At 40.3% G+C, this 26,455-nt stretch overlaps 1 protein-coding gene across 3 annotated transcripts in view; it reads left to right on the forward strand.

Annotated features, from left to right (window-relative positions):
• The window catches only part of DNAH11 (dynein axonemal heavy chain 11), a 186,984-nt gene that overhangs the window by 140,735 nt on the left and 19,794 nt on the right, over positions 1-26,455 (forward strand). For all 3 annotated transcript variants that reach the window (XM_020781900.3, XM_073003290.2, XM_078377188.1), the window contains 9 exons: positions 703-825; positions 15,803-16,007; positions 16,163-16,327; positions 18,206-18,346; positions 18,731-18,901; positions 19,778-19,900; positions 21,440-21,633; positions 23,343-23,491; positions 24,863-24,990. In XM_020781900.3, coding sequence (XP_020637559.3) covers positions 703-825; positions 15,803-16,007; positions 16,163-16,327; positions 18,206-18,346; positions 18,731-18,901; positions 19,778-19,900; positions 21,440-21,633; positions 23,343-23,491; positions 24,863-24,990 — 1,399 coding nt within the window. The remainder of the gene's footprint in view (positions 1-702; positions 826-15,802; positions 16,008-16,162; positions 16,328-18,205; positions 18,347-18,730; positions 18,902-19,777; positions 19,901-21,439; positions 21,634-23,342; positions 23,492-24,862; positions 24,991-26,455) is intronic.

Here is a 26,455-nt window from a genome sequence, read left to right on the forward strand (position 1 = left end):
TCTCGTTGAGCCTTGCTTTGATAGTCAACATGTTGAATAAAGGTAAAGGTTCCCTTTGACATTTAGTCTAGTTGTGTCTGACTCTAGGGCACAATGCTCGTCCCCATCTCCAAGCCATAGAGCCAATGTTTGTCTGTAGACAGTTTCTGTGGTCATGTGGCCAGCACGACTAGACACAGAATGCCATTACCTTCCCACTGTGGTGGTACCTATTTATCAAATCACATTTACATGCTTTCGAACTGCTAGGTTGGCAGGAGCTGGGAAAAGTGACGGGAGCTCATTCCGTCGCTTGGATTCGATCTTATGACTGCTGGTCTTCTGACCTTGCAGCACAGAGGCTTCTGCAGTTTGACCCACAGCACCACCACATCCCTAACATGTTGAGTAGGTGGGTTATATTTATTGAGTAGGGACTTGCTTTGTAGTTTTATATACTAAAGATATCTGTTGGAAAGGGGACTGGAGACTCTTAGGTTTCAGTGACAACTATCTATCTATGTTAGTGAAGAAAATATAGAAAACATTATTGCTATGGAACCTGTGCTCATTCTTAGGGATGTTTATTTGCACTGTCATTCCCAAGATTACATCAAGCTTCCAGCATTCCAAGATTTCGTTACTTCATTCAGACAGCTATTATCCTTCCCTAGTATATTTTTCTAACTCCTGTTTCATGGTGGGGTTTTTTTATATATTAAGGTTCTTGCAAACTATTGAAAGAGCTTTGGCTTGTGGAGAAACTGTTCTGATTGAAAACTTGGAAGAAAGGATAGACCCCATACTTGATCCCCTGCTTGGAAGAAACACTGTTAAAAAGGGAAAGTAAGTACTTTGTAGATGAGATAAAGAGTATATAAATAGTATTTGTCTGTGATTTCCTTTTTTAAAATAATAATGTTTAATAATCATTTTGTCAGTCATTGTCATTTTTCTCATTATTTTGTTTTGCTCTTTATTTTCAAAAGTATACTTTTAAAACATTTTTAATTATAAGTTTTTGATATTGGAAATTTGGATGTTCGTATTGCAACTACATCAGAATTCTGACAGGGATAACACATGTGTACTGATAGATTATATCCATATAATCCTATGGATTCCAAGCTCACAAGAAACTATCTTATTCTGTGTCAAAAGAGTAGCCTAGCTCAGTGTTTATCTGACTGACAGATGCTCCCTAGAATTTCAGAAAAAGGTCTTCGCTAGCTCTACCTGGAAATGCAACAGATTGAACCTGGAATTGTTAGTGTACAAGGCATGTCCTTTGTTACTGCCTCTATGGTTCCTTCCTTCTTCTAGCTCATCCACGCACAAATTCACCCATTAACAGGAACCATATAAAGTATTGTAAGACCACTATATTACAACATTGCTGTGCATTATAGCACACAAATTAGAAAATATCATAGTTAATGCTAGTACAGAGAATTCCAGGTCCATAGTTCCTCTTTTGATAGCCTGCATTGCACAGCTACCTTAAAACATTGTTTTAATGCTGCCAGGCAGCACTAGCTAGGACTTATAAAAACTACTACTTGCGTTGTACTGTTATTTTATTTATTCACTATATCTTTATGTGACAACCCCAGACCTACTGGAGTATGTCACCATGTAGTTATGCTGCCACCAACCATTCCCTGTAAGGAGTCACACAGACCAGGAATGGATTTTACTAAATAAAAGAACAAGGTTTATTGAAATAACAAACAGGATAAATAAAAGAATCAGGTAAATAGGATAATGTAACGTGGCATAACCCCAAACATACACATATAACAGATTGGTTCCCACAGAACCCTTTAAAGTAAAGCACAGACCCTGAACCTATCAGTTCTGGCTACCTATATAGAAACCTGAACCTATCAGGTAGGTACTAACTGACACACAGTTGTACCCAGTCTGACACACAGACTCTAACTCCTCACTCTCCACACAAGCTCCACATATATATACAGTACAGCACCTCCCCCCTGATGTCCCGCCTTCCACTCCCCATAGGATGGAACTTTCCCTCCAAACCCATGACAGACAGGTACCATCAGTGCTGTATGTGACACCTCCCCTCTTTATAAGTTGTTTTGCAGGGGAAAAGCTAAAGTGCTTTTCTCCAAAAAACAACCAGGATCAAAACATATAACAGTATACATTATAACACAATACCATACTTACACTCTAGGTTAACCATATCACTTAGGCACTTAAACATTAACATTTACAATACATTAAGTTACCTTTATTAATACAAACCAAGCCTGTTCAACAAACAGGTACATCTAACAGTTGGTCACCAAAATATATACATAGTCCATGGTTTCTTCACCGTCTTCACTCTTCGGGTCTTCTTGACAATGCGTCAGCAACACAGTTCACTGACCCTCTGACCACCTTCACTTCAAAGTCATAATCTTGCAGGTTTAAAGCCCACCTCATAAGTTTACTATTATGGGTTTTCATTGTCTTTAACCACTGCAGTGGTGAGTGGTCAGTGCACAGAACAAAATGTCTTCCCCAGATGTAAGGTTTGGCCTTCTGAATCGCGTATACTATGGCCAGGCACTCCTTTTCCACGGTTGCCAAATGTCTCTCACCTTTCTGGAGTTTCCTACTCAGGTAGGACACTGGATGCTGGTCACCATTTTCATCCTCCTGGCAAAGAACTGCTCCTACCCCACTGTTAGACGCATCGGTGTAGATGATGAACTCCCGGTCGAAGTCGGGAGCACGCAGCACTGGATAATGGAGGAGCGCCTCCTTCAACCTCCGGAACGCCTCCTCACAGTCGCTGGTCCACGGGATGCGGTCATCAGTCTTCTTCCGCGTCAGATCGGTCAGCGGAGTCGCCATCTCGCTAAACCTCGGGATGAACTTTCTGTAGTAGCCCACCAACCCAAGAAATGATTTGACTTTTTTCTTGGTGTTGGGTCTGGGCCAATCACGAACGGCTTCTATCTTGGCCTCTAGGGGTTTGATCACTCCTCCCCCTACTATGTGACCCAAGTATTTTATTTCTGGGCTACCCAGCTGCAGTTTGTTCTCTTTGCAGGGCCTAGGCCAAAGCACTTCCTCCCCTGGGTTAAAGTGTCTCTCCCTGGCTTTCTGGTCATACCAGGTTTTCTGTCTGACCTTCTGAGCTTGCAGGTTCTCTGCTGCTAGCTCTAGGTTTCTCTTTAGGTCATTCATTAAAGAGTCTATATATGTCACAACGTCTTGTGGGTCATCCTGGGTGATCTGCTCCCAATTTTGTTTGATTAAATCAAGTGGACCTTTCACCCTTCTCCCAAACAAAAGTTCAAACGGACTGAACCCGGTACTGGCTTGAGGCACTGATCGATAAGCAAACAAAAGGGATTGCAGCTTCTGGTCCCAATTGTTGGGATTCTCTGCCAAGTAAGCCCTAATCATGCGCATCAGAGTCCCATTGAACTTCTCCGTTAACCCATTACTTTCGGGGTGATAGGCAGTGGTTTCCTTGTGTTTAATTCCACAGATTTGCCATAACCGTTTCATGAGCTTTGATGTAAACGATGTGCCCAAATCTGTGATTATTTCTGAGGCAAATCCCATCCTGGACATATACCCCACCAAGGCATCTGCCACTGTGTTAGTTTCAATGTTAGTCAAGGGAATGGCTTCAGGGTACCTCGTGGCATGGTCCACAATGGTGAGAATGAACCGGTTCCCCCTCTTTGTGGCCTTGGGCAAAGGTCCCACAATATCCACTCCTATACATTTGAACGGGGTGTCAATCACAGGCAAAGGGCACAACTTCGCTTTGGTCCTGTCACGGTTATTCCCTTGCCTCTGACACACATCACATTGTTTACAGAACTCCTTGATCTGCTTCCCTATTTCGGGCCAGTAAAAATTTTGTGTGATTCTCTGCTGTGTTTTGTTCACCCCTAAGTGCGCAGCAAACATGTCAGAGTGCCCCCTTTGTAAGATCATGGGGCGATACTTTTCAGGTACCACTAGCTGACTTCTGATCCCATCTCCCCCTTTTGAGATATTCATCAGGGTCTCTCTATATAAAATTCCCTTTTTCTCACGAAATCTCGCTGTGGTTTCAGGTGTTAGCTGGGTGTCTGTCACCTGTTCAAAACACTTTCGGAGAGTGGCGTCTGCCTTTTGCTCTTGGCCAAATTTGCTGTCCGTGGTTAAGGTTTCTACCACAGCTTCGGGACTACCCTCATCTGCTTCAGCCTCGGGCTCTCCAGTACCCCCCTGAACTGTCCCCGTGGTAGCTTGTGAGCGTGTAATCACTAGCACCCGTTTCACATGTTCAGCCAGGTCATTTCCCACGAGCACGGCTGCTGGCAGAGTCGATGAAATCGCTAGCCGCCAAACTCCCCTCCAGCCTTGAAAACTCACAGGTACCTCAGCTACTGGCAGTGAGATCACCTGTCCCTCAATCCCTTCCACCTTCAAGCTCTCATTTGGGATTATATACTCCCTAGGAATAATGTCTGGATGGCACAGGGTCACCTGGGAACAAGTATCCCTTAGCCCCCTATACTGATGGTCAAGTATTCCTACGTCCACCCCTGCGGTCTCAAACAATTGTGAATCTGTCCTCACTAGTAAGCAGCGCTTGACCTCCACAAGAGGACCATTTTCCCTAGCCTGATCAGCAGATGTAACTGGTTCAGAGTGAGTAGCCATGGTAACAGGCTCCCTCAATGGCAAGGAGCTTTGCTCTGTCTGGACACAGAACACAGCTTTTGGCTTGGTCCCACTCAAATTATGAGGCAAATTTCCCTTTAGCTGCTTTAATTTCTCACACTCTGAGATTAGATGGCCCTTTCCTTGACAGAAATAACATTTTCTGCTGTACTTGGAGTCTTTCTCATCTGGTTTTGGCTTTCCCTCCAAAATCTGAGGTCTTGGTGGTTTCATGTCTGAGGGCTTCCCTTCAACATGGGCCCCTCCCCCTTGCTGGTTTTTCCCTGGTCCCTGAGAGTACTTGCTGTAGGTTTCTTTGGGTTTACCTACAGATTTCCCCTCAGCACCGAAGGGCTTTCTTATTTGGTAAATAAAATCTGCGATCTCTGCCGCTTCTGTCACTGATTTCGGTTTCCTCTCCCTCACCTGGAACTTCAGTTCCCCATGCAGGACTGAATAAAACTGTTCCAGCGCTATCAGGTCTTTGAGCTGCTGGAAGGTCTCTGTCCCCTCCTGAGACAGCCATTTCTCTAGCAGCCTCACCAGTTGGGCCCCCACTTGGGTAAAAGTCTGCTCTGGTTTTTTCGTGAGTGACCTGAATCTTTGCCTCAGCTGTTCGGCATTTATCCCATGTCGGGCAAACACCAGTTTTTTAAACTCAGCGAAGTCTTTCAGCAGTTCCACTGGCATCTCTGCATAGACTTCTGCCAGGCTGCCACTGATTAAAGATCACATAATGGTCATCTTCTCAGTTTCCCTTACTGAGAAGTCCACAAACGCTCTTTCCACGAGGGAAAAGAACACCTCAGGGCAATCTCCCTTGTTGTACACAGGGAATTTCTTCAAGTCAGTTTTAGACAATTGGCCCACCTCAGAATCTCTATTGTTATTATTATTCTGGTTCATCATTTCCAATTTTCTTAACTCAAATGCCATCCTTTCTTTTTCCAGAGCAATTTTCTCTCTCTCCCTCTCCATTTCAAATTGTCTTTGTTTCTCTTCCCTGTCCATTTCAAATTGTCTCTGTTTCTCCCTTTCCTTTTCCTCCATTTCCCTCACCCTCAATTCATGCTGTTGGGCTAGGAGCATTTTTCTGAGTTCTGGGTTCTGTTCTCCCGTGCTCTCCTCCTGCACTGAGCCAAATTTCTCCTCAGACCCTTGGTCTACCTGTGGTTCTCTCACTTCACCCATTTCTGCCATTTAGCTTCGAGTCAAGGGCATAATCTCCCCAGAACAGGCTGCCTTCAAAAGTCAAGCCTCAGAATAAAACGACGACTTTTTTCCTTTTGCCTCAGAAACAGCCTTCTATAGATTGCTGCTGTTCCTTCAGCACCAACTTGCAACTGTTGCCAGGCAGAATTCACCCCCTCTGCTAGGCCTCACAGCAGACAGGCTAGATCACTGTTACTTCACACAGTTTTGCCTCAGCCCTTTCCCGCCAAAACAGGTTGCCTCAGAGCTCCCTAATCTAGTCCCCCCCAATCCGAGTAGGCTTACCCGTGAGGTAAGCCTAGAAGATTACCTACGCGCCCTTAGATTTTCCCTGACTAGACCCCCCTTGCTCTGGGCACACTTGCCAAGGTTTTGCTGGACCACTGGACAACTGGACCAGTCATATCCCACACGCTGGATACCAATCAATGTGACAACCCCAGACCTACTGGAGTATGTCACCATGTAGTTATGCTGCCACCAACCATTCCCTGTAAGGAGTCACACAGACCAGGAATGGATTTTACTAAATAAAAGAACAAGGTTTATTGAAATAACAAACAGGATAAATAAAAGAATCAGGTAAATAGGATAATGTAATGTGGCATAACCCCAAACACACACATATAACAGATTGGTTCCCACAGAACCCTTTAAAGTAAAGCACAGACCCTGAACCTATCAGTTCTGGCTACCTATATAGAAACCTGAACCTATCAGGTAGGTACTAACTGACACACAGTTGTACCCAGTCTGACACACAGACTCTAACTCCTCACTCTCCACACAAGCTCCACATATATATACAGTACAGCACCTCCCCCCTGATGTCCCGCCTTCCACTCCCCATAGGATGGAACTTTCCCTCCAAACCCATGACAGACAGGTACCATCAGTGCTGTATGTGACACTTTAGCTCACTCTTCTTACATGGCTTTCATAGTGTCAAATGTGACCATAACACTTCCTCAGTGTTATCCTCACAACAACCCTTGGAAGGTAGGTGAGTCTAACTCACTGGTTCTTAACTTGGGTTACTCAGGAGTTTTGGACTGCAACTCCCAGAAGCCTTCACCACCAACTGTGCTGGCTGGGGTTTCTGGGAGTTGCAGTTCAAAAACATCTGAGTAACAAAGGTTAAGAACCACTGGTCTAACTGATAGTGATTAGACTGAAGTCATCTAAGACTAATAAGCAAACAAGAATTCAAATACAGACTTCCTGTGTCCATATTTTCTCATTCTGGCCATGTACCACATGAGCACATTATAATTAGAAAGTGATGGTATTCTGACACTAGTTAGACATCATATAACCTCCCTGGTAGGTAGTAATAATGCTGTAGATGTAATATATCTTGACTTCAGCCCACCTTTGACAAAGTGCCCCATAATATTCTGATTAGCAAGCTAACTAGGTGTGGACTGAATAGAACAACTATCAAGTGCATACACAGATGGTTACAGAACGATACTCAGAGAGTGCTTATCAATGATTCCTTCTCTAACTGGGATGAGGTAATAAGTTGGATACCACCTGGGCCCGGTGCTCTTTTTTAAAATGTTGATTAATCATTTGGATGAGGGGTTTTAGGGAATGCTTATGAAATTTGTAAAATTATGTAAAATAGCCAATCTCCTGGAAGACAGAAACAGGATTCAAAAAGATCTTCAGAGGCTCAAGCACTGGGCTGAAAACAACAGAATGAAATTTAACAGAGATAAGTGCAAAGTTCTACACCTAGGAAAAAGAAACCAAATGCACATTTACAAGATAGGGTATATTTGATTTACTAATACTAAATGCAAGAAAGATTTTGGAAATGTTGTAGATCACAAGCGAAATATGAATAACAGTGTAATGCAGCTGCAAAATGCTATTTTAGACAACATTAATAGGAATATAATCTCCCAATCATGTGATATACTAGTTCCTCTCTGTTTGGCATGGGTCAAGCCTTGTATAGAGTACTGTGTCCAGTTCTGGACATTACACTTTAAGAAGGGTACAGAAAACTGGAACAAGTACAGAGGAGAACAAGGATGATCAGGGGACTGGAAACCAGGTCCAATGAAGAAAGACAGAAAGAACTGTTTAGCTTTTAGAAAAAAATGAGGGGCGATATGACAATACTCTTCAAATATGTGAAGGTTGTCATTCAAAAGAAGGGCAAGATCTCTTCTCCATCAGTCCAGAGTGCAGGACATGAAATACAGTAGTGGGCTGTAATTACAGGAAGTCTGATTTCAGTTGAATATCAGGAAAAAAAATCCTGTTAGAGCAATATAACAAAGGAACTAGTTACCTGCACAGGTGATGAGTGCTCCTATGCTAGAGTCATTCAAGAGAAAGTTAGACAGTCATCTTTCAGATACATTTTGATTTGGATTCTTGCATGACCACAGGGCTGGATGTGATGGCCTTGTAGTTCTTTTTCAGTTCCGTTATTCTGTGATGCTGTGATTAATTGTTAGAGATTGATATTGACATAAAGCTGACTAAATCCATAATCTAGTGCTCCCCATCCTTATTTGTAGCCATTCAACTACTTTCCTATTAAGTGGCAGAAAAGCTGTCATAAGGACAGCATATGTTCCAGGTTCTAACAATATATTATCCTCTCAAGTCAGTTCACAATATGGTAAAGAGATATATACAGTGACAATGAGTTTTCTTGACTAGAGCACATTTCTTCCCAAATTGCCCTCTACCCCATCATACATGTATGTTTGTATGCATCTTTGGGAAGAGCATCTGCCAAAGGAGAACATGCCCTGTGCAACTGTTAATGTGGGCTCTGATCCATAAAAGCTTACACCACAATAAATTTGTTCATCTTGGACCTGTGTTTTGGGGTTTTTTGTTCTTTTTTTGTTATTGTTGCAACTGACAAAGATGGCCCTCCCTGTTGGAACTGAAGCAACAGCAGTCAATTTAATTGGCCTGCAAATAAGACAAAGACAGTTTTTCCATGTGTTGTAATCATTGACTAGTTGATTGGATGTTGTGCTGGCTTTAAGCTCTGTGGCCATGTAGCTGGGGGAAAGTGTAACCCATCTTAACAAAATCTCAGGCATTTGTCTTTTTAAAAAAACCAACTTTTTTTTTCTAATGGTGCCAGTATTTTTATTTCCCCTCTCCTAACAGAGAAAGACACGAAAGATGCTCATGATAAATATGGTGCAGACTAACAGTTGAAGTTCATTAATAATTGGAATGTTGCAGAGTATGAAGTAATGAATACTAATTACTCCTTTCATGTCTGACAGCACCCTATGGACCAATGCATCAGTTCAGACTTTAATTTGGTTCTAGTAATGGTTTTATCAATAGTACATTAATTCTGTGTTTGAAAAGATATACAGTTGAACCTGACCCACAGAGTAGCTTTTGCTGTCATAAAATGACCACATACTGACAACAACTGGGTAATTACAAATAATTAGATCTACTGAGCTTCAGACAATCCTAATTTTAAGTAAAATATATCTTACAAAATCAATTGACAGAAACTATTGCTCAGAAGATTTATCAACCTCCTTCTAAAGCAAATTTACTAGCTCCTTTCTTGTATTGTTTCACATCCTGCACTCTGAAGTTTCAGAAAACAAATTTGCTCTGTTTTCAGGAACTATAAACCAACTCCAGTCGATTGTCTAAATCCATCTTGTAGTGCAAAGTAAGGTAGAGTCATTGGTTGAAACCCTGTTGTTGAGCATAGTAAGTCACAACTTGAGTAGGCCGTTGAATCAACAGGACTTATGAAGGCTTTGACTCACCAGATCCCCACTGATTCAATGGGCCTAATCTAGTTACTACAACAGGATTTTAGCCACATGAATCTTTGGAGTTTACAGAAGGGTGATTCCCTTTCAGTAACTGATTTAATATGTGTACTTTAGTTGCAACTGACTAATGGATTTAGATCATTTAAACGTCCAGATAAAGAACTCTCATGCACAACAAACTCTTGCAGCACTTAGAAAAAAATAACTTTTTTGAACTACAATTCTAGAAACCTCCGTCAGTATGGCCAGTGACCATGCAGATGGGGTTCGGGGGGGGGGGTGTCAATTCTGTGAAGTAAAATAAACCATTGCATGCCACTAATTTGAAAAAAAAAATCAGCAAAATGGATTTGTGCATGGATAGCCAAAACCAGCTTTGATGAAATATTAATTGCACTTCAAGGTGCAAGATACAATGTTTGTCTGGTTAATACTATCTGTTTAATATTAAATAGAGTGTTCAGCTCCCCAAAATGAGATAGTTTTTTGTGGCTTCAGGTAAGTTGCCACAAGCAATGGTGTTCTTTGCCATGAAAATCATTTTGGCTATACAACTTTCATTCAGTCCTCCCCTCCCTCTTCCCAACAACTTTGACTAACTTGTACCGTGTGCCTACTGTCATTGCCAATTAACAATTTCTCTCTGCATCTGATATTCAGATGTTCTGTCTGCATTAGCAGCTGGAGTGCACAAGTTGGAAGTGGAAGATTTTTAAATGGAAGAATTTCAAACAGCAGGCCTTGATACAGGACTTTGATTTGTGCTCTGAAAGGGACTCCCCACCACACCTTAAAGTAGAAAGATATTGTTCACATTTGTTTTCTTGCCCAGAAGTCTGCCTGCCACCTTTCCTTACCTTAACTGTATTGCTCTCAAATGCTTTGATTTTCTTTCTTTCTTTCTTTCTTTCTTTCTTTCTTTCTTTCTTTCTTTCTTTCTTTCTTTCTTTCTTTCTTTCTTTTTCTTTCTTTCTTTCTTTCTTTCTTTCTTTTTCTTTCTTTCTTTTTCTTTCTTTCTTTCTTTCTTTCTTTCTTTCTTTCTTTCTTTCTTTCTTTCTTTCTTTCTTTCTTTCATCTTTGTCAGCCAGATTTTATTCAGTGAATATAAACTGTTATAGCACATGTAAACTAACAATTATCCCAATTATCTGTGCACCAGAAGCACAATCTCTTTGTGAGAAAAATGTGAGGAGGCCAAACCACATATATTGGGCAGAGAAAGCATGTTTGTTGGGCACATCAACATATTTTCTATATCTAAAGGATATACAACAAATAAAAAGTGGACAATGCATTGTAAAAGATGGGGGCCATCAAAGGCATCACAATGTGAAAAGTGAATATTTTGGGGAATAAAATTGTGGAAGAGAGGTGAGAAGATATGTATGTGATAAAGAACTGTGTAAAGAACAAATTTGCACTACTGAATTCAGTTAGCCATTGCCCAGAATAACTATGGCTTGAAATAAAATATCATATCAGAGAAGAAAGTAAGAATACCTTTCCTATAGTTAAAAGAAAAGAAAATCTATGATAGATGACAGAGGAAACATTTAAACTTAATAACAGAGCAGAAAGAAAAGAAATATGTGATAGAAATGGGTTCAGAATCCTAAATGGAACATTTTAGTAACTTACACAAAGGGGCAAGTAGAACTATTGTAATAATAACTGCAAAGAAATAGGAGAAGACAAAGATTTTCTTTAAGATCCACAAAACCAAAGATAAATTTAATCCCATGTTAGGAATATTGGGTGATGAACAGAGAAATATGTCATCTAATCAAGTTAAAATAAGGAGAAGATGGAAACAATATATTGACGAAACATGTAGAAGATGTACAAAGAATAATCCTTTGACAAAATACTGGCAATCTGAAAACAGAAAATAAAACCTTCTCTGAAAGCAATTGGAAGAAATCAGTCATGAGGGCTAGATGAGATATAGTACTTGTATAGCGATACTTTAAACAATGGAAACTGGATCTGACAAAATCCTAACAAAATGTGTTACCAAATATTGAAGGCGAGCCAATCACCTCAAACTGGAAATGTTCAGTAAACGTCATTCCAGTTCCAAAGAAAAGAGGTGTCAAAGAGTGCAACAACTATTGGAGCTATCCAATGTGCTGAACCTATTTTGGGTGTACAGTCCAGCAATTTGGGTAAGTTCTGTAAAGTCTGGACTGAAACAAGGAGAAGATTCACCATTCCACTAACATGGTTCACCTGCTTCCCCTGAAGATTATGCTCTTCATGGTTATACAGTGGTGCCTCACTTAACGAGCGCACCGTATAACGATGAAATCACATAGCGATGCGGTTTCTGCGATCACCAATGCGATCGCTTACCGATGGCCCCAATGGGCGAAACTCACATAGCGAAGGTCGGTAAGCATTTCGCTTACCAACCTTCGCTTTGCGACCCGCGGATCAGCTGTTCGGCGGGTCCAAAATGGCTGCCGGAACAGCTGAAATGGCCGCGTGCAGCATTTTCGCGCCCTCAGTAAGCGAGGGGAGGGCGCGAAAATGGCTGCCGGCTATGGGAAGACTTTGCTAAACGGTGAGTTTCAGCCGATTTGGCTTTTTACTTTCCGTTTAACAAAGTTTTCACATAGCGAAGGTTAATCCGGAACGGATTAACCTCGCTATCCGGGGCACCGCTGTACATTTTTGTGGTAATCAATCTGAAGGTGGCCACATGGTGAACTAGAGGTGCAAATAAGAGGGCAGAGGTGAAAAAGCCAAAATGTTCACACTATAATCCATAGTTGGAAGAAGTTCTTGATATTTATATCCTAATATTTATTGATACTCTCCAAAAAATAAATAATCATCCAAGGAAGCAAGGTACCCTTGATACTTATCAATACTAATAACTGTTTACCATCTCTTATCTATGTTCCATTTTTACATGCAGTGTAAGCATGATAGAAAAGTAGTTTGTTCAATTATTCTTGTCTTAAACTTCCCTCTTGGTTTCAGATAATGTCTCTGTACCTAATGAATTGATATAAGGCCACTCAAAAAAAAATCTAATTCTGTATGTGACTTTTTATTTTGCTATGAAGATCCCTTAATTAGCTGAGCTATACTTTATGTTTCCCTTTACATGAAGGTGAAATATCTCCTTGGGATTATTTATCTGAGGATTCCACACATCACTAGTGCAGAATTCTGGAAATTAAGCCCATGGTTACTACAGCTTTAACTCCAGTATTAACCTCTGCATAAATGTCTTTTGTTGAATCTAATGGATTGATACAGTTTTCTTCTCTCCACCCCACCCTTTTGGCTAATATCACAGTGAAATCATAAGAGAGCAATAGCACAAACGTTTATTTTTCCCTCATCTGTGGTTAACGCAAAAGCCAGCATAACTGCAGTGATAAAATGCACTGAATCATTGTGCAACGTGTGCCTTTCATAGTTGATAACCACAAAAATTGGTGATAATTTATTACTATTGTTCGCTGAGCACCTATAAAATAGCATTTCTGTGCAAGACTCCAAAACTTGTTTTAAAATGAGGCATTTAGAATCGCAATAGTGCAGTCTTGTTCCCCGGGTATGTTTCCTTTTGTAAACAGATGAAAACAGTAAGTTACAAAATTGCCCTCTTCGTTCTGTTACTAATTTCAGAGATCAGTCTTTCATTTTCCTTCGCAGCATGGAACTACAGTCAACTCAGAGCAGAAAATCAGTGTATATTCTGTATAGTACTGTTAACCTGTACATTAAATGGCAGTACAATCCAACAGTTCTTTAAAAAAATTATTTTGAAGAAATCTGACCCTAGCAAAAAGACAGATACCTGGATAGATATATTAGCAACGACGTTTTGAAACAGTTTCAGTACATTGTTTTCTCTGACGTACACGTCTAGAAGAAACTGAAACACACCCAAAAAAATAAGGATTGGCAAAAGCTTTCTTTTTTCTCAAGCAGGATGAATTTGGCTCCTTCCCATTTGTGCTACAAATAAAAGACCAGTTTTTAGTTTTAATGCTGATTTAGTTTTCATACTGATCTAGTTTTCTGTGTTGCCTGTTTCCCATGCTTCAGATACACAGTTTATATTTCAGAATTGATTATGCCACTTCTGGTAAGCTTTCTGCATGTAAACATTTATTCTGCAGCTTGTTTCATTTTCTTTCATTTTTTAAAGTGCCCAGATATTTTTAAAAGTTGAACTTTATTCCAGGGAGAGAAAGAGAGATTGTTGACATCATAGGAACCAGCTAAAGTGTACCTCTACAGAATGCTGGTGCAAGAATTGCTTAAGGGAACACATGTTGAATCCAAGGGTTGTGAGTACTTCACAGCAGTCCCATTTCTATTTTTAGGTCTATCTGTACATAGACAGTGTCATCCACATAGATGATACATGAGCTCCCATCAAAATACTGTAGCTGATTTCACTGCTTTCGAGTTATAGGCGTGTCTCTAGCCTGGACTGCTCCTATGTTAGTCCACACAGTCAACAGAGATTTGTCTGGACATTCAGATCCATGCAGCTGACTCCTTACAGAGAAGCCTTTGGGAAGAGAGAAACAGTTTTTCTGCAGACCGTTTATGTACAGTAACTTCTGTACTTCATTACATAGTTGGCGCAGCATTATGCTCACATCTGTACATGCCAATGTTTAAAAAATATTACTTGTTTTTTTAAAAAAATGGAAATTAAAAGCAATACAGGTTAGAAAATAGGGTATAGAAGAACATATTTTTAAAGTAAAATAAAAGCATAGAAAAATACAGTGGTGCCCCGTATAGCGAGGTTAATCCGTTCCGGATTAACCTTCGCTATACGAAAACATCACTGTGCGGGTAAGCAAAGCCTATTGGAACGCATTAAACTTAGTTTAATGCGTTCCAATAAGCGTGGAAACTTACACCTCCAGCGATGTTTTCGCTCCGGCGGCCATTTTGGAGCCGCCGATCAGCTGTTCGGCGGCTCCAAAATGGCCGCCGGAGGCCCCAATCGTCGCAAAGTGAGTGCGGCGATTGGGGCTGATCCGTATAGCGATCCCCAAAAAGGGATCGCTATACGGATTCGTCATTAAACGGTGCGCTCGTTAAGCGAGGCACCACTGTATTGTAGTTTAATCGCTAAGCTCCAACTTTAGATTACAGAAAGATAAGGGAAGTGATATACTAGATCAGACATTCTCAATCTTTTTTTGGCCAACGTCAAAAACAATATGGGAAAAAAGAGACTGAATCAGGATTATATAAGTCACATAATGAACCTTATAAGGTGGTTTGTGATGAATTGTTTCAAATCTGTGACCTCCATCAGATGTGCCAGGCCCCCCAGGGGGGCGTATGGTCCCCTCTGAGAATGACTGTACTTGACTGAAATCTTGTTGCCAAAAATTGCACCATATAGGACTGATTATGTCATCAGCTGCTGTATGTTTGTTTGTTAATTAAACATTTCTCATTCCCTCCCCAAAGATCCCAAGGCTCCTTTGGGACCCTTTAATTGTGGGGAAGCCATGGGCTTTAATTTCTAAAATCACTTCAGTGGGAGTAGGGGGGTGCATAAATTTTGGGATACTCCTGTCTAGGCTTTTGAAACTGTTCAGTAAGTGTTTCTTGCAACTGGTTGTTCTGTCTGTATGCTATTTCTTTTCTAGAAATGTAAATTTCTGTTAATCTTTTAAATATTATGAGTTCTTTCTAACTTTCTGGAAAATTGTACAGTAAAGGTGGAAATTAAGAAGCAACCATTTCAGAATATGTGTGTGTGTTTCATTCATATCAAGAAATAAGGCCATATAATTGTTCAGCCAGTCTCGTGGATTAGAAAAAAGAGAAATGCAGTATTAGCAAATGAAACCATTGATACTGATGAAAAAGTTGTACAGTAATGGGCCTCTTCTTTCATTCTGTGAACATCAAAGTGATTTCTGGTTGAGCAACCTCAGCTACTCATGCCATACCAGGCACTAATATAAATGAAGAGTACGATTGCTGTTTTAAATCTATTTTGGTATATGCAATGCTCTGTGTTGCATCTCTTTTATTTTTATTTTACACTGCATCATGGTGCCCACATATATTATAAGATGCTGGTAAACTGCATTGCTATTCACAACTTTACACTGCAATCATTTTTATGTAATTTATTTTAGGTGTATCAAGATTGAGGACAAGGAATGCGAATTCAACAAGAATTTCCGGCTCATGCTTCACACAAAGCTGGCTAATCCACACTACAAGCCAGAAGTGCAAGCTCAGGCCACTCTCATTGATTTTACAGTCACAAAAGATGGTTTGGAAGACCAGCTTTTGGCTGAGGCTGTTGGCATTGAGCGACCTGATCTGGAGAATGTTAAGGTAAATAAACATGTAGAATGGCCTGTTGTTCAGCATTCACTATATGTGCTCTACCATAACAGCATCTCCCAATCTTTTGGGTTAGTAACTAGTGCTGTGCAGAATTTTCCAGGTATTCAGTTTGAAGTAATCTCTGTTTCCATTACATCTGCCAGTCTCTTCTAACAAAGCAACAGAATGATTTCAAGATTCAGCTGAAGCTTCTGGAGGATGATCTGCTGTTCCGCCTTTCTGCTGCCGAGGGCAGTTTTCTAGGGGACACCGAACTTGTGGAAAAACTTGAGACGACAAAGTCAATGGCTGCAGAGATAGAGCGCAAGGCACGTGGAAGAGTTCTTTTATTTTTGTTAGTAGCTAGTAACATGCAGTCCCTAACCACAAATGGCAAACCCAAGGTGGGCGGTGATGGTAAATGTACTATCATCCCATGCTACGTAAGATTGATCTTCATTCAAATAACAAACTGATTCTGATAAGGGTTTTCCCCCCACAACTAAAGTACTTGTATAAGTACATTTCATTACAACTGCAATGTGATAAACACACAAACACACACACACACACCAGTATCCCACTGCCTAAATGCAGAGCAGAAGGGCAATCAAACAGGTGACACCCCTGCTTCTTGCTCCATCAGGTTTGCTGTTCTGCTGTGGGGACACTCCATTTTTTAGGCAATAGAAACTGGTCATAGTGTGCAATGAGTGTAGACATATAGATGCAATCTCGGAGGGCTGAAATGTCTTCTCTTTCTCTCCAGGTTCACACTCCTAAGCCGAAGTACAACATTCCTAACTCTACACTACACTGTATGCATCACGTATATTGTAAAATATTAGGATAAAACAACCAGTGTTTGTATTTTCACATCCAGCCATTATTCTCAGGTTGAAATCTTAAGGGAAAGAGACCATTGAGGAATGTCAAGATTTTGGTTGCTTCACAAGACTTCTCATAGTACTGTGTACTGCTAGGTCAGGGTTTCTGGTCTAATTATTCTGATTATCCACCTTTGCAATATTCCTTTTCATGACATGAACTGGAAATAAAGTTCCTTGCATTACAGTGACCTGTAACAAAGTAATTCCTTCCCTTCTTCCTCAAAGCAATTCATCCCCCTTAACTACTACTATTGTGAAAAGTTATGTTTTGAGGATAAAGATTGTGGTGGTAAAGATTTGACCATTCAAATTACATGCTAGATTAATAAACAGATGTTACACCAATAGTAATATCCTATACAAGTGTATTCAAGAGTTGATCCCATTTTTCAGTGCCCCCCCCAAAAAAAAGAAAACGTGGAAGTAGCTTCTATTAGGGCCCCAAAGTTTTACAAAAGTGATGTGACTTTTCAAGTTGTCCAGAACACTTTTCAGGAACATTAGTAAAAATATCAGGAGAGTTTGTATCTTGCAGCTACACAGAGGGAGACACACACCATATTTCTTTTACTTATTTGCTTACAATATTTTTACTCCACCATTCTCCTTAAAAGGACCCAAGGTGGCTTACATAATTAAAAGACAATATTAAAGCTAACAATTGTGAGGATAAGAAATACAAAAAAGGATCAAGCAAATGCCATACTAAAAAACATACTCAGCACCAAAACACATTCAAAGCAGTAAGGTACAACAATCCATGCATCCAGTCACTCGGGGAAAGCTTGCCTGAAGAGAAGGGTCTTCACCTGATTGCAAACAGACAGTAAAGATAGGGCCTGTCTTGATTCCTGTGAGAGGGAGTTCCAAAGTCTGGGAGAAGCAACAGAGAAGGCCCTCTGTTGGGTCCCACCAAACACACCTCTAAAGGTGGGAGGACCAAGAGAAAGGCCTCTCCTGATGGTCTTATCACTCAAGCAGACTCATAAAAGGGGAGGGAATCATTGAAATGGCCAACAAATGAAGTCAGATTTTTCCAATTTTTTGTCTCCTCTCTACCCCACTAATTTTTGTACCACCATCACTAATGAAAACCTCTGGACAAGTCAAAAGCTTACGGCACCTTTGCATTACTTTTGCAACATTTTGTTGGTCCTAATAAGAGATATGCCTAATTCAGAGTTATGTGTGGTACTGCAGCCTAAAAGATGCTCCTTTGCTGAGAATGCCAATGGGCCCCTTTGAAGGCTGAACTGTTAGTAACTACTCATATAATCATGACGATCTCCTTGTGTTATTTTCAAACATGTTCTACAGGTTGCAGAAGCCAAAGAAAATGAAGTTAATATTAATGAATCAAGAGAACATTACAGGCCAGCAGCTGCAAGAGCATCCCTTCTTTATTTTGTCATACATGATCTGAGCAAAATTAATCCCATCTACCAATTTTCATTGAAGGTTCATTCTTTTTCTTGTATAAATTTATTCTCATAATAAAACCTTGATTTTTTAAATTATTATTGTAGTTTAATTGCTTATTAATCTGTAATTTATTGTGTTTTTAGTATTGCTTGTTTTAGCATTGTGCCTTGAGTACCCTCACCAGCAGAAAGGTAGCCTGCACAGGATACAAATTTAATTAATTAAATGACACAACAGGCTTTTGACCATTGTGTTGTCGTTCCTATAGTTCAGTACATACTCAGTTTGCAGAAGATAAACTGGCACAACAGCTGGCTTGTTTCTTTGGAGATCGTATGTGTTTTGTTCTTGATCTGAAAGCAGTCACATAGCTTGTCTAAAGGAAATTCTGATTAAGCCAGAAATTCTGTGTTCTTGTAGGCTTTCAACACTGTCTTTCATAAAGCAATTGAGCGAGCAGAACCATCAGATATTATCCAAGAACGCATTGCCAATCTGATTGAAGCTATTACATATTCCACCTTCCTTTATATCAGCCAGGGACTTTTTGAAAAGGACAAGCTAATTTTCCTTGGTCAGACAACGTTTCAGGTGAGAAAGAGCCAATCATTCTTTGGTTATTACTTGTGACAGTTCAAATGTGTGACACATGTTTTGTACATCATAGGTACACAGCAAATGACATGGCAAGAATCAGGGACATGACATAGCGGCACTTGTTAAGCTGGGCACAGACTTGGTTATGGGCTATATACAGACCTCAAGATTTTTGTTGTAGCAATAATTTTGGGAGGGGAGATAGATGCAAAACAATGGTTGGAATCCTACTGGTGTTTGTGCAGGTTTTGTGCAACTTGACATGGCTAATTAATGAAGCACCAGGGTACTTCTTGGTTGCACAGTAAGACACATGATCATGCATGAGATTCACACACACCCTAACACCATGTCAATTAACTACAGTCAGCTGGAGTAAGTTACACAAACTTACAAAACCATTAGAATTTTGACCAATGAGTAGTATAAGGAAACCATAAATTCTTAATAACAGGTGGGATTAGATTTATTGATAATTGAGTATAGGAAATGTGCAAGGGATTAGCCAAGAAATCTGAAGGGAACATGACATGCAGATACAGATATTTTTCTACATGAGAAGACATGCGCAAGGATAGAATGAAAGATGCACAGCATGGAAGATCCACCAGTCTCTGTGGGTTCTTGGAGAAGCTGTCAGAAACAGTAACGTTTCCAAGCTTTGCAGGGGAATATATGAGCCTGCTACTCCCTTCTCATCACAAATATAGCCACAAATGTATGATCAGATAGTCAAGAGTAAGAAATATTAATTTCTTTCTTATAGCTGACATATATTATAGACTTATACTGAATTAAGTTTATTTTCAGTGACACTGGATTAAATTTCATGGCCTGTGGTAATCATTCACAATTTTCTTCATTTTCTAGATTTTGTTGAGAAATAAAGAAATAGAATTTAGTGAACTTAATTTTCTGCTACGATTTACAATTGAACACACTTATAAAAGTCCTGTTGACTTCTTAAGTACTCAGTTATGGAGTGCTATTAAAGTAAGTCCAGAAATTCTCCCCATATCTTTAGATTTTATCCTGTTTCCAGTTCATGAAAAAGTAGTATATTTGAACAGTTTTTAAATCAGCAATAAGTTGTTGTTTTTTAAAAAATGCATTTAGCCCCCTCCATTTGAGTGCACAGAATGCTCTGTTTCTCATTGGAATATGAGAGATGACTATGGGGAAAATCTGATCTGAGAAATTCAGGTGGAAGATTACCTATTTAAATACCATATTTGCCGGCGACTGCGTGTATAAGGCGACTGCGTGTATAAGACGGCCCCCCAACATTCCCACTCAGAATGTAGAGTTTGTTATATACTTGCTGTATAAGACTACCCCCTCTTCCACATGCATGATTCTGCTTTGGCTGCATCATGGGGAGAGTTCCTTTTGCCCCTTTTGGTTCCTTTTCGGAGGCCGCAGCCATTTTGGAGAGGCGGCAGCCATTTTGGAGAGGCAGCAGCCATGTGGTCGCATCTCAAAATGGCTGCCGCCTCTCTGCTGTTCCGACAGTCAGCTGTTTGGCGCTAGAGTCAGGCTGTTCCCAGGCTAGGAGTGGGGCTCTACTGGGTCTTACTACCAGGTACGTGACTACGCTGGGAGAGAGGGAGGGTTTGCTAGACATGCACCCGGTGTACAAGACGACCCTCCCACTTGGAGGCATGTTTTTCAGGGCCAAAAAGTCATCTTGTACGCTGGCAAATACAGTAAGCATGTGATCAAGCAGTTCTCTTATGTATCTCATATATCTTTGCGAAAAACATAATTCACATTGGGAGAATTATTGTTTGTCACAGGGAGGGATATCTTGTGGTCCTCTACATATATCTAGAACACTGCTCCAGCCACCCCTCACTATGAGCTGTGTCCAAGTGGACTGACTGGAATGTCAGTCCAGCCTCATCAGAAGGGCCACATTCCTACAATGAAGTGCATTTACTGCTGTAGCTCAGTGATACCTGACATCGTAGATGGCTGAAGGCTTAGTGGTTCAGTATCTGAGCTGAGAAAATATAGTAGTTTGTTCCTTTTGTTAGCAATCCTTGAGAAGTGTGTGTGCTTTTATTTATTTCTGTGGTGTTAATTTCTACAGTAGATCCCTGGTATGCAGAAACGCATATGTCACTATTGCTAGTGTTGCCAATCACAAACTGTTGGTTTGGTGGTTTGTGTCAGTTCAAAGAAGTGTTCAGCACTTCAAAGACCTGCCTCCTCTGGCTTCCCTGCCAGGCACTGTCTCTGCATGGGCACCTGCCAGACGAGGCAGGACTTTGAAGCACCAAACACCTATTCAACTGAAAAAAAAAAAGAACTGGCATGAACCTCTGAACACTTTGTGCCCATTCTAGCTGCCTACTAATTGCTCGTATGCCTTGAAATGGCTGAAGTTTGGCAGTTTGTTACACTGCCTGCAGGTAAATGATTTGGGGCAGAAAAGAATTCAACATCTTCTCAGTTATGGTCACTTTTTTGTCTTCTACCAAAGATGTAAGAATGTACCAGTAATTCACTAGTTCTATCAATGAATTACAGACCATTGCTTTAATGGATGAATTTCGAGGACTAGATAGAGACATTGAGGGTTCTCCCAAGAGATGGAAAAAATGGGTTGATTCAGAATGCCCAGAAAAAGAGACACTTCCTCAGGAGTGGAAAAGCAAAACTTCTTTCCAGAAGCTTATCATATTGAGAGGATTGCGCCCAGATCGGATGACATATGCTCTGAGGTACAATGTTTGACTTTTTGGGGCAGTATTTTATGCTTCTAAATTAATTTGTTGTAGATGCAAACCAAACTGTGTGCCAAATGGCTCCTCCAAACAAATATAGCATCATCAAGCACATTTGGGGTGAGCCTGTCAAAGTACTGCCACAGATGAGCACACGTCCATACAATGTCTGCTTGAAAATCATGTGTATGTCATATGGCGATCCATTCACATTTAGCTGCTTACCTGTAAGTTTGCCAGTTCCATCACAATGCATCACATGGCATTTTCTCTCTCTTTTTTTCATGTTTTTCACATTGTGAATAGTTCACATAGTAAAATGTAAGATTCACATGACAAACACACCACACGACAAATGAGGCAATCGTTTCATATGAGCAATTTTCAAAGATGTAGCCATGCTAGTCTGTTTCAGCATGTGGAAAAAAATAAAAATCTGTGGCATCTTTAGAAATAACATTTATTTCAGTGTAATCATTAAAAGCTCACACTGAAAAAAATATGCTGGTCTTTAAGACAAGCCTTTTTAAAATTTCTTTTATGATACATACATTCAATCAGTTTTCATGGGGCATGTATTTAAATTGCCAGTTCAGACTTTTTAATGTGAATGGGCTTGTCTTAACAGCTTTGTTAGAGATCCAGATTAGCTCAAGGAGATATTCAACCTTGTGATCATAGAGCAGAATTAGCTCCGTTTCTCAGCTTTCTCTTATATGGTTCATATAAGATATATATATATATAAAGGTTTTGAAGAATGCAAAAAATGTCTCTTGGGGTCTTAAAAAAGAGGTAAGATGGACAGACTGCAAAATCTTTCACCAACTTTATCTCTAACTCAAATCTGCAGCTTCCTTTCTAATCACATAAGGAGTACTTTACGCACTTAAGTCTGTTTTGCTTTACGTACAGACATTATCATATTATGATGCTACATAGGTAATGTCAGATTTGAGTGCTTTCTCTTCTCTACCTTATATTTCAATATGCATCAGAGGAGAAACTGGAAGCATCATCTTCAGGGTTTAAACTAACTGTGGCTATTATGTCTCATAACAGGAGTGGACAATGTGTAGTCCTTCAGATGTTGCTGGATTGCAACTCCCATTAACTCTAGGCAGCATAGCTAATGGCGAAGATTGCTGGATCCAGTTGCAGATGTCTAACAACATCTGGACAACACACTTTGCCATTACAAACTTGGCATGTGGCTTCTTGACAAGAGCAAGAGTAGTGGCTTCTCACCCTAGCTTGTTCCAGTAAACCATACTTTAAACTAACAACAGTTTGAGCTTTAGCCATAACCACCAATTGTGAATAGTTTAAATCAGAAAGCAGATGCTTCCAGTCCTGTGCTCTGGCATACAGCGGTGGAGAGAGAGGCAGAGGGTTCAAGCTCAAGGTACCAATACACACGTGGACTGAGTGCACATGCTGGCAATCCGTTTGTTTCCTTTTGAAGTGGCCTCACTTCCATTACTTTTATGATAATATCAGTCGGTGAAACATCTTTAATTCAGAAATACTTCATACTGACACCTGAAGACTAGCAGGTAGACTGCTACTGCTCTCTAAATACTAACACTGATGAAGTGAACTTAGTGTATAAAGGCTTACACCATAATACGTCAATCTTTAAAGGCTACTCCTTTTCTTGTTTGTTTGTTTCTTTCAGTAGTCATCATATTTGTATTTATTCCCATAGAAACTTTGTAGAGGAAAAACTAGGTTCAAAGTATGTTGATGGCACAAGAACAGATTTGACTAAATGCTATGAAGAAAGCAGTCCGGCTACTCCAGTGTTTTTCATTCTTTCTCCTGGAGTCGATCCTCTTAAAGATGTGGAGACACTTGGTAAGTCTCTTTCTTTAAGTGGGTATTGTTGGGCTGGCATGAGTGTCAACCACAGGCACAACTGTCAACACCTAAAGTCCTGCAGAAAGCAATATGTTAACAGAATACCAATGAGATAATTGTGTGCACATCATCTCCTTGTATCTTTTTGTAGGTTTTGTTGTTGCGGTTGTTTTTAGATGCACCGAGTTGTATGAACATATAAAGTGGAGATATTGGTCTTAGGGAGAGTTGGAAAAGGGAGTGCATACTTGATGGAAAGAAAGGGTCTTGAACATTTTGTATTCACAGGCATTTTTAGTAGGAATTCTAACAGGGCTGTGGAAACAGAAAATTTCTCCAACAGTTTTTAATGTTGCTGATTTTCAGAGCCCATAGACCTTTTCTTAATGCATACATTATGATTGGTAACAATGGGGGTTTCTGCTTTGACTAAGACAGAGCAGGGGTTGGTCTTTAATTAGTACATGTTAAGCTTGCACAAAAAAAACCCCACAAATAGTCATTATCAAGGAATAAAGCAGATTTAAATTTGGAATTGTTTTCCTCAACAAGAGTTAAGTTTTTAAATTTTTTCCTCTTCTCGGCCCTAACCCTCCATTCACTATGGAAGGGTGGATAAAAAGTGCGAAGCTATTAACGCTGCATTGTGAAGAAATTTTTAGATTGAACATTCCTCGGCTTGGCATAATGCAAGCTCTTTTGTGCCGTTTCATACCTTTTGACTAGATGAGGGCCAGAGGGCAATTTTCTCCATGCTCGTGTAATCTTGTGCCCCCTGTGACTAAATAATGGTCATTATACAAACTATATTCAATTGTGTAAGAAGCTGTCGCTTTGTACTTTGGATTACTGTTCCCCACTGACTCTGCTGAGAATACCAGGTTAATACAGCTGTGACCTGACTGTGCTCAATTTAAACCCAGGCCTCACAAGGTGAGGGACTTGCACATTTACCCACTGAACCAATCAGTTAAAAAACTGATGTGATAGCTACCACATGTTGCTTCCTTTTTTTATAAGAGAAATGGCTTGCACCCCCTGTAAGAGTTTATAAAGCTCGGTAACAATAACTAACATCTATCAAAATGTCAAAAGGTTCATTATCTTAAAACCAAGGGAGCAGATTTCTGCAGGTTCTTTCCCTCTAATACCAGCCATAAAGCTGCTGTGGAGAGCTCACAATTTGCTTCTTGAAATGATGTTGAGTGAAGTGGTTCAGAAGAACTGGTGTGTATTGTCCCAATGATAGTGAAATTGATGTAGCATTATCTTCTCTCTCTCTCTCTCTCTCTCTTTCCCCTCCCCGCCATCTCCACTCTCTCTTCTCCATTTGTGTTTACCTCACCACCCCCACTGCTCCACTTGCAGGCAAAAAGCTTGGCTTCACAATTGACTCTGGGAAATTTCACAACATCTCTTTAGGACAAGGGCAAGAGGCTGTTGCAGAGGAAGTACTGGACAAAGCTGCCAAGCATGGGCACTGGGTTATTCTCCAAGTAAGTGTAAAGTGACATGATGGGTGTTCTTTATGTGGTCCATGGAGGGGCTCACTTTGTGTGTGTTGGGCCTACGAAGTGGTTGTCAGGAAGGGAAGCAGTGAACCAGAAACAAACTTTGGAGGAATTCAGAGGGGGAAAAGGTTCAACTGGCATTAAAAATTCTTTTTTCCCTCCTGTAACGATATCAGGAGGACAACATAGAATGTATCTTGGCATTTATAATTTGCTTTTCATCTCAAATAAACATCACCTTCATCTTTAATTTACAACTACTCGGTCCTTTGGACTGCAACAAGAATTGGAAATCATGTTTCATCCAAATGGTGGTGGGGAATGAATATCTGAAAGGATTTGTGCCAGATGAAGTATTTTTCTCCTTTCCTTTTAGTGACCATTATGCAATATGAAATGGCAAAAGGAAAAAAAAACAATGGGAGACAGTCTATGCTTTTGTTTTTGCATACCCACACAATTTTAGGAAGTGTTCTAGTGGGAAATGTCTGAGCATTTCCCTCTAGTTTTGTTCTGGCCCTTTCTCATGTAGGGTGACCAGACATAGCTATGTACTTACAAGTCTATATCAGCAAAGACCAGTATCTGAATTTTGTTTCCTCTTGCTGAACCCTAGGCTCTGTTTTAACAATGTTAAGCTTTTTGACAATTTTCAGCATCAGTTTCAGTTTCAGAGTGGAAGCAGGAATACAGTTGCAGTTTTAGCCCTCATTGCTGGTACGTACAACTGTGCATACAGTATGATGTTATTGTGTCACGCTGTGGAGCTACATTTTGCCAAAGGAACAGAGATGTATGTTATAGTACCATGCATTCTGTGGGAAGGTCCCATTTATACAACAAGGTCAGATATTGTATTATAAATAAGGAAACACCCATGGCTTGCAGCCTACAGTGTTAAGAAACCTTAATACTTAAAACCTTGGTATATATTCCTTGGTGCTCAGGCCTGGCCAGCTAGGCTGCACAGATTAGTATTGAAATATGCATGTCCAAGTGATCTGGGACTGCCTAGGAGAGGCTACCGCTGGCCTAGAACCAAAAACACTTCACACCTTAATGAGATGGCTTGATGAGAAAAGCCAATATGATTGCATACCTTGATGGTGAGAATGCTAGCTCACCATGGAACCAGGACTGAAGGTTGCCCTTTCTGGGATTCCAAGCTCAGCTGTATCAATCTTAGTGGTGGGACTTGAGCTTAGTGTCTCTCCAGTCTAAACCACTGATATTTCATTCTCCGTGTCCATGTCCAAATAACTGCTGGATTTTCTAACTCCTGATACATCGACCTTCTTAATTTGTACAGTGCTCTGAAAATATACTGAATGTTCTCTAAGCTTTGGAAGGAGCCAGCAGACTTGTGTGGGTGGTTGAATGTAGAAGGCGTGCTTTACATACTTAACCGTTTTGCTAAAGCATGGCCTAAGCTCCTGGAGATAATGAAGTC

This window comes from Pogona vitticeps, chromosome 6, assembly GCF_051106095.1.
Source record: "Pogona vitticeps strain Pit_001003342236 chromosome 6, PviZW2.1, whole genome shotgun sequence".
NCBI lineage: Eukaryota > Metazoa > Chordata > Lepidosauria > Squamata > Agamidae > Pogona > Pogona vitticeps.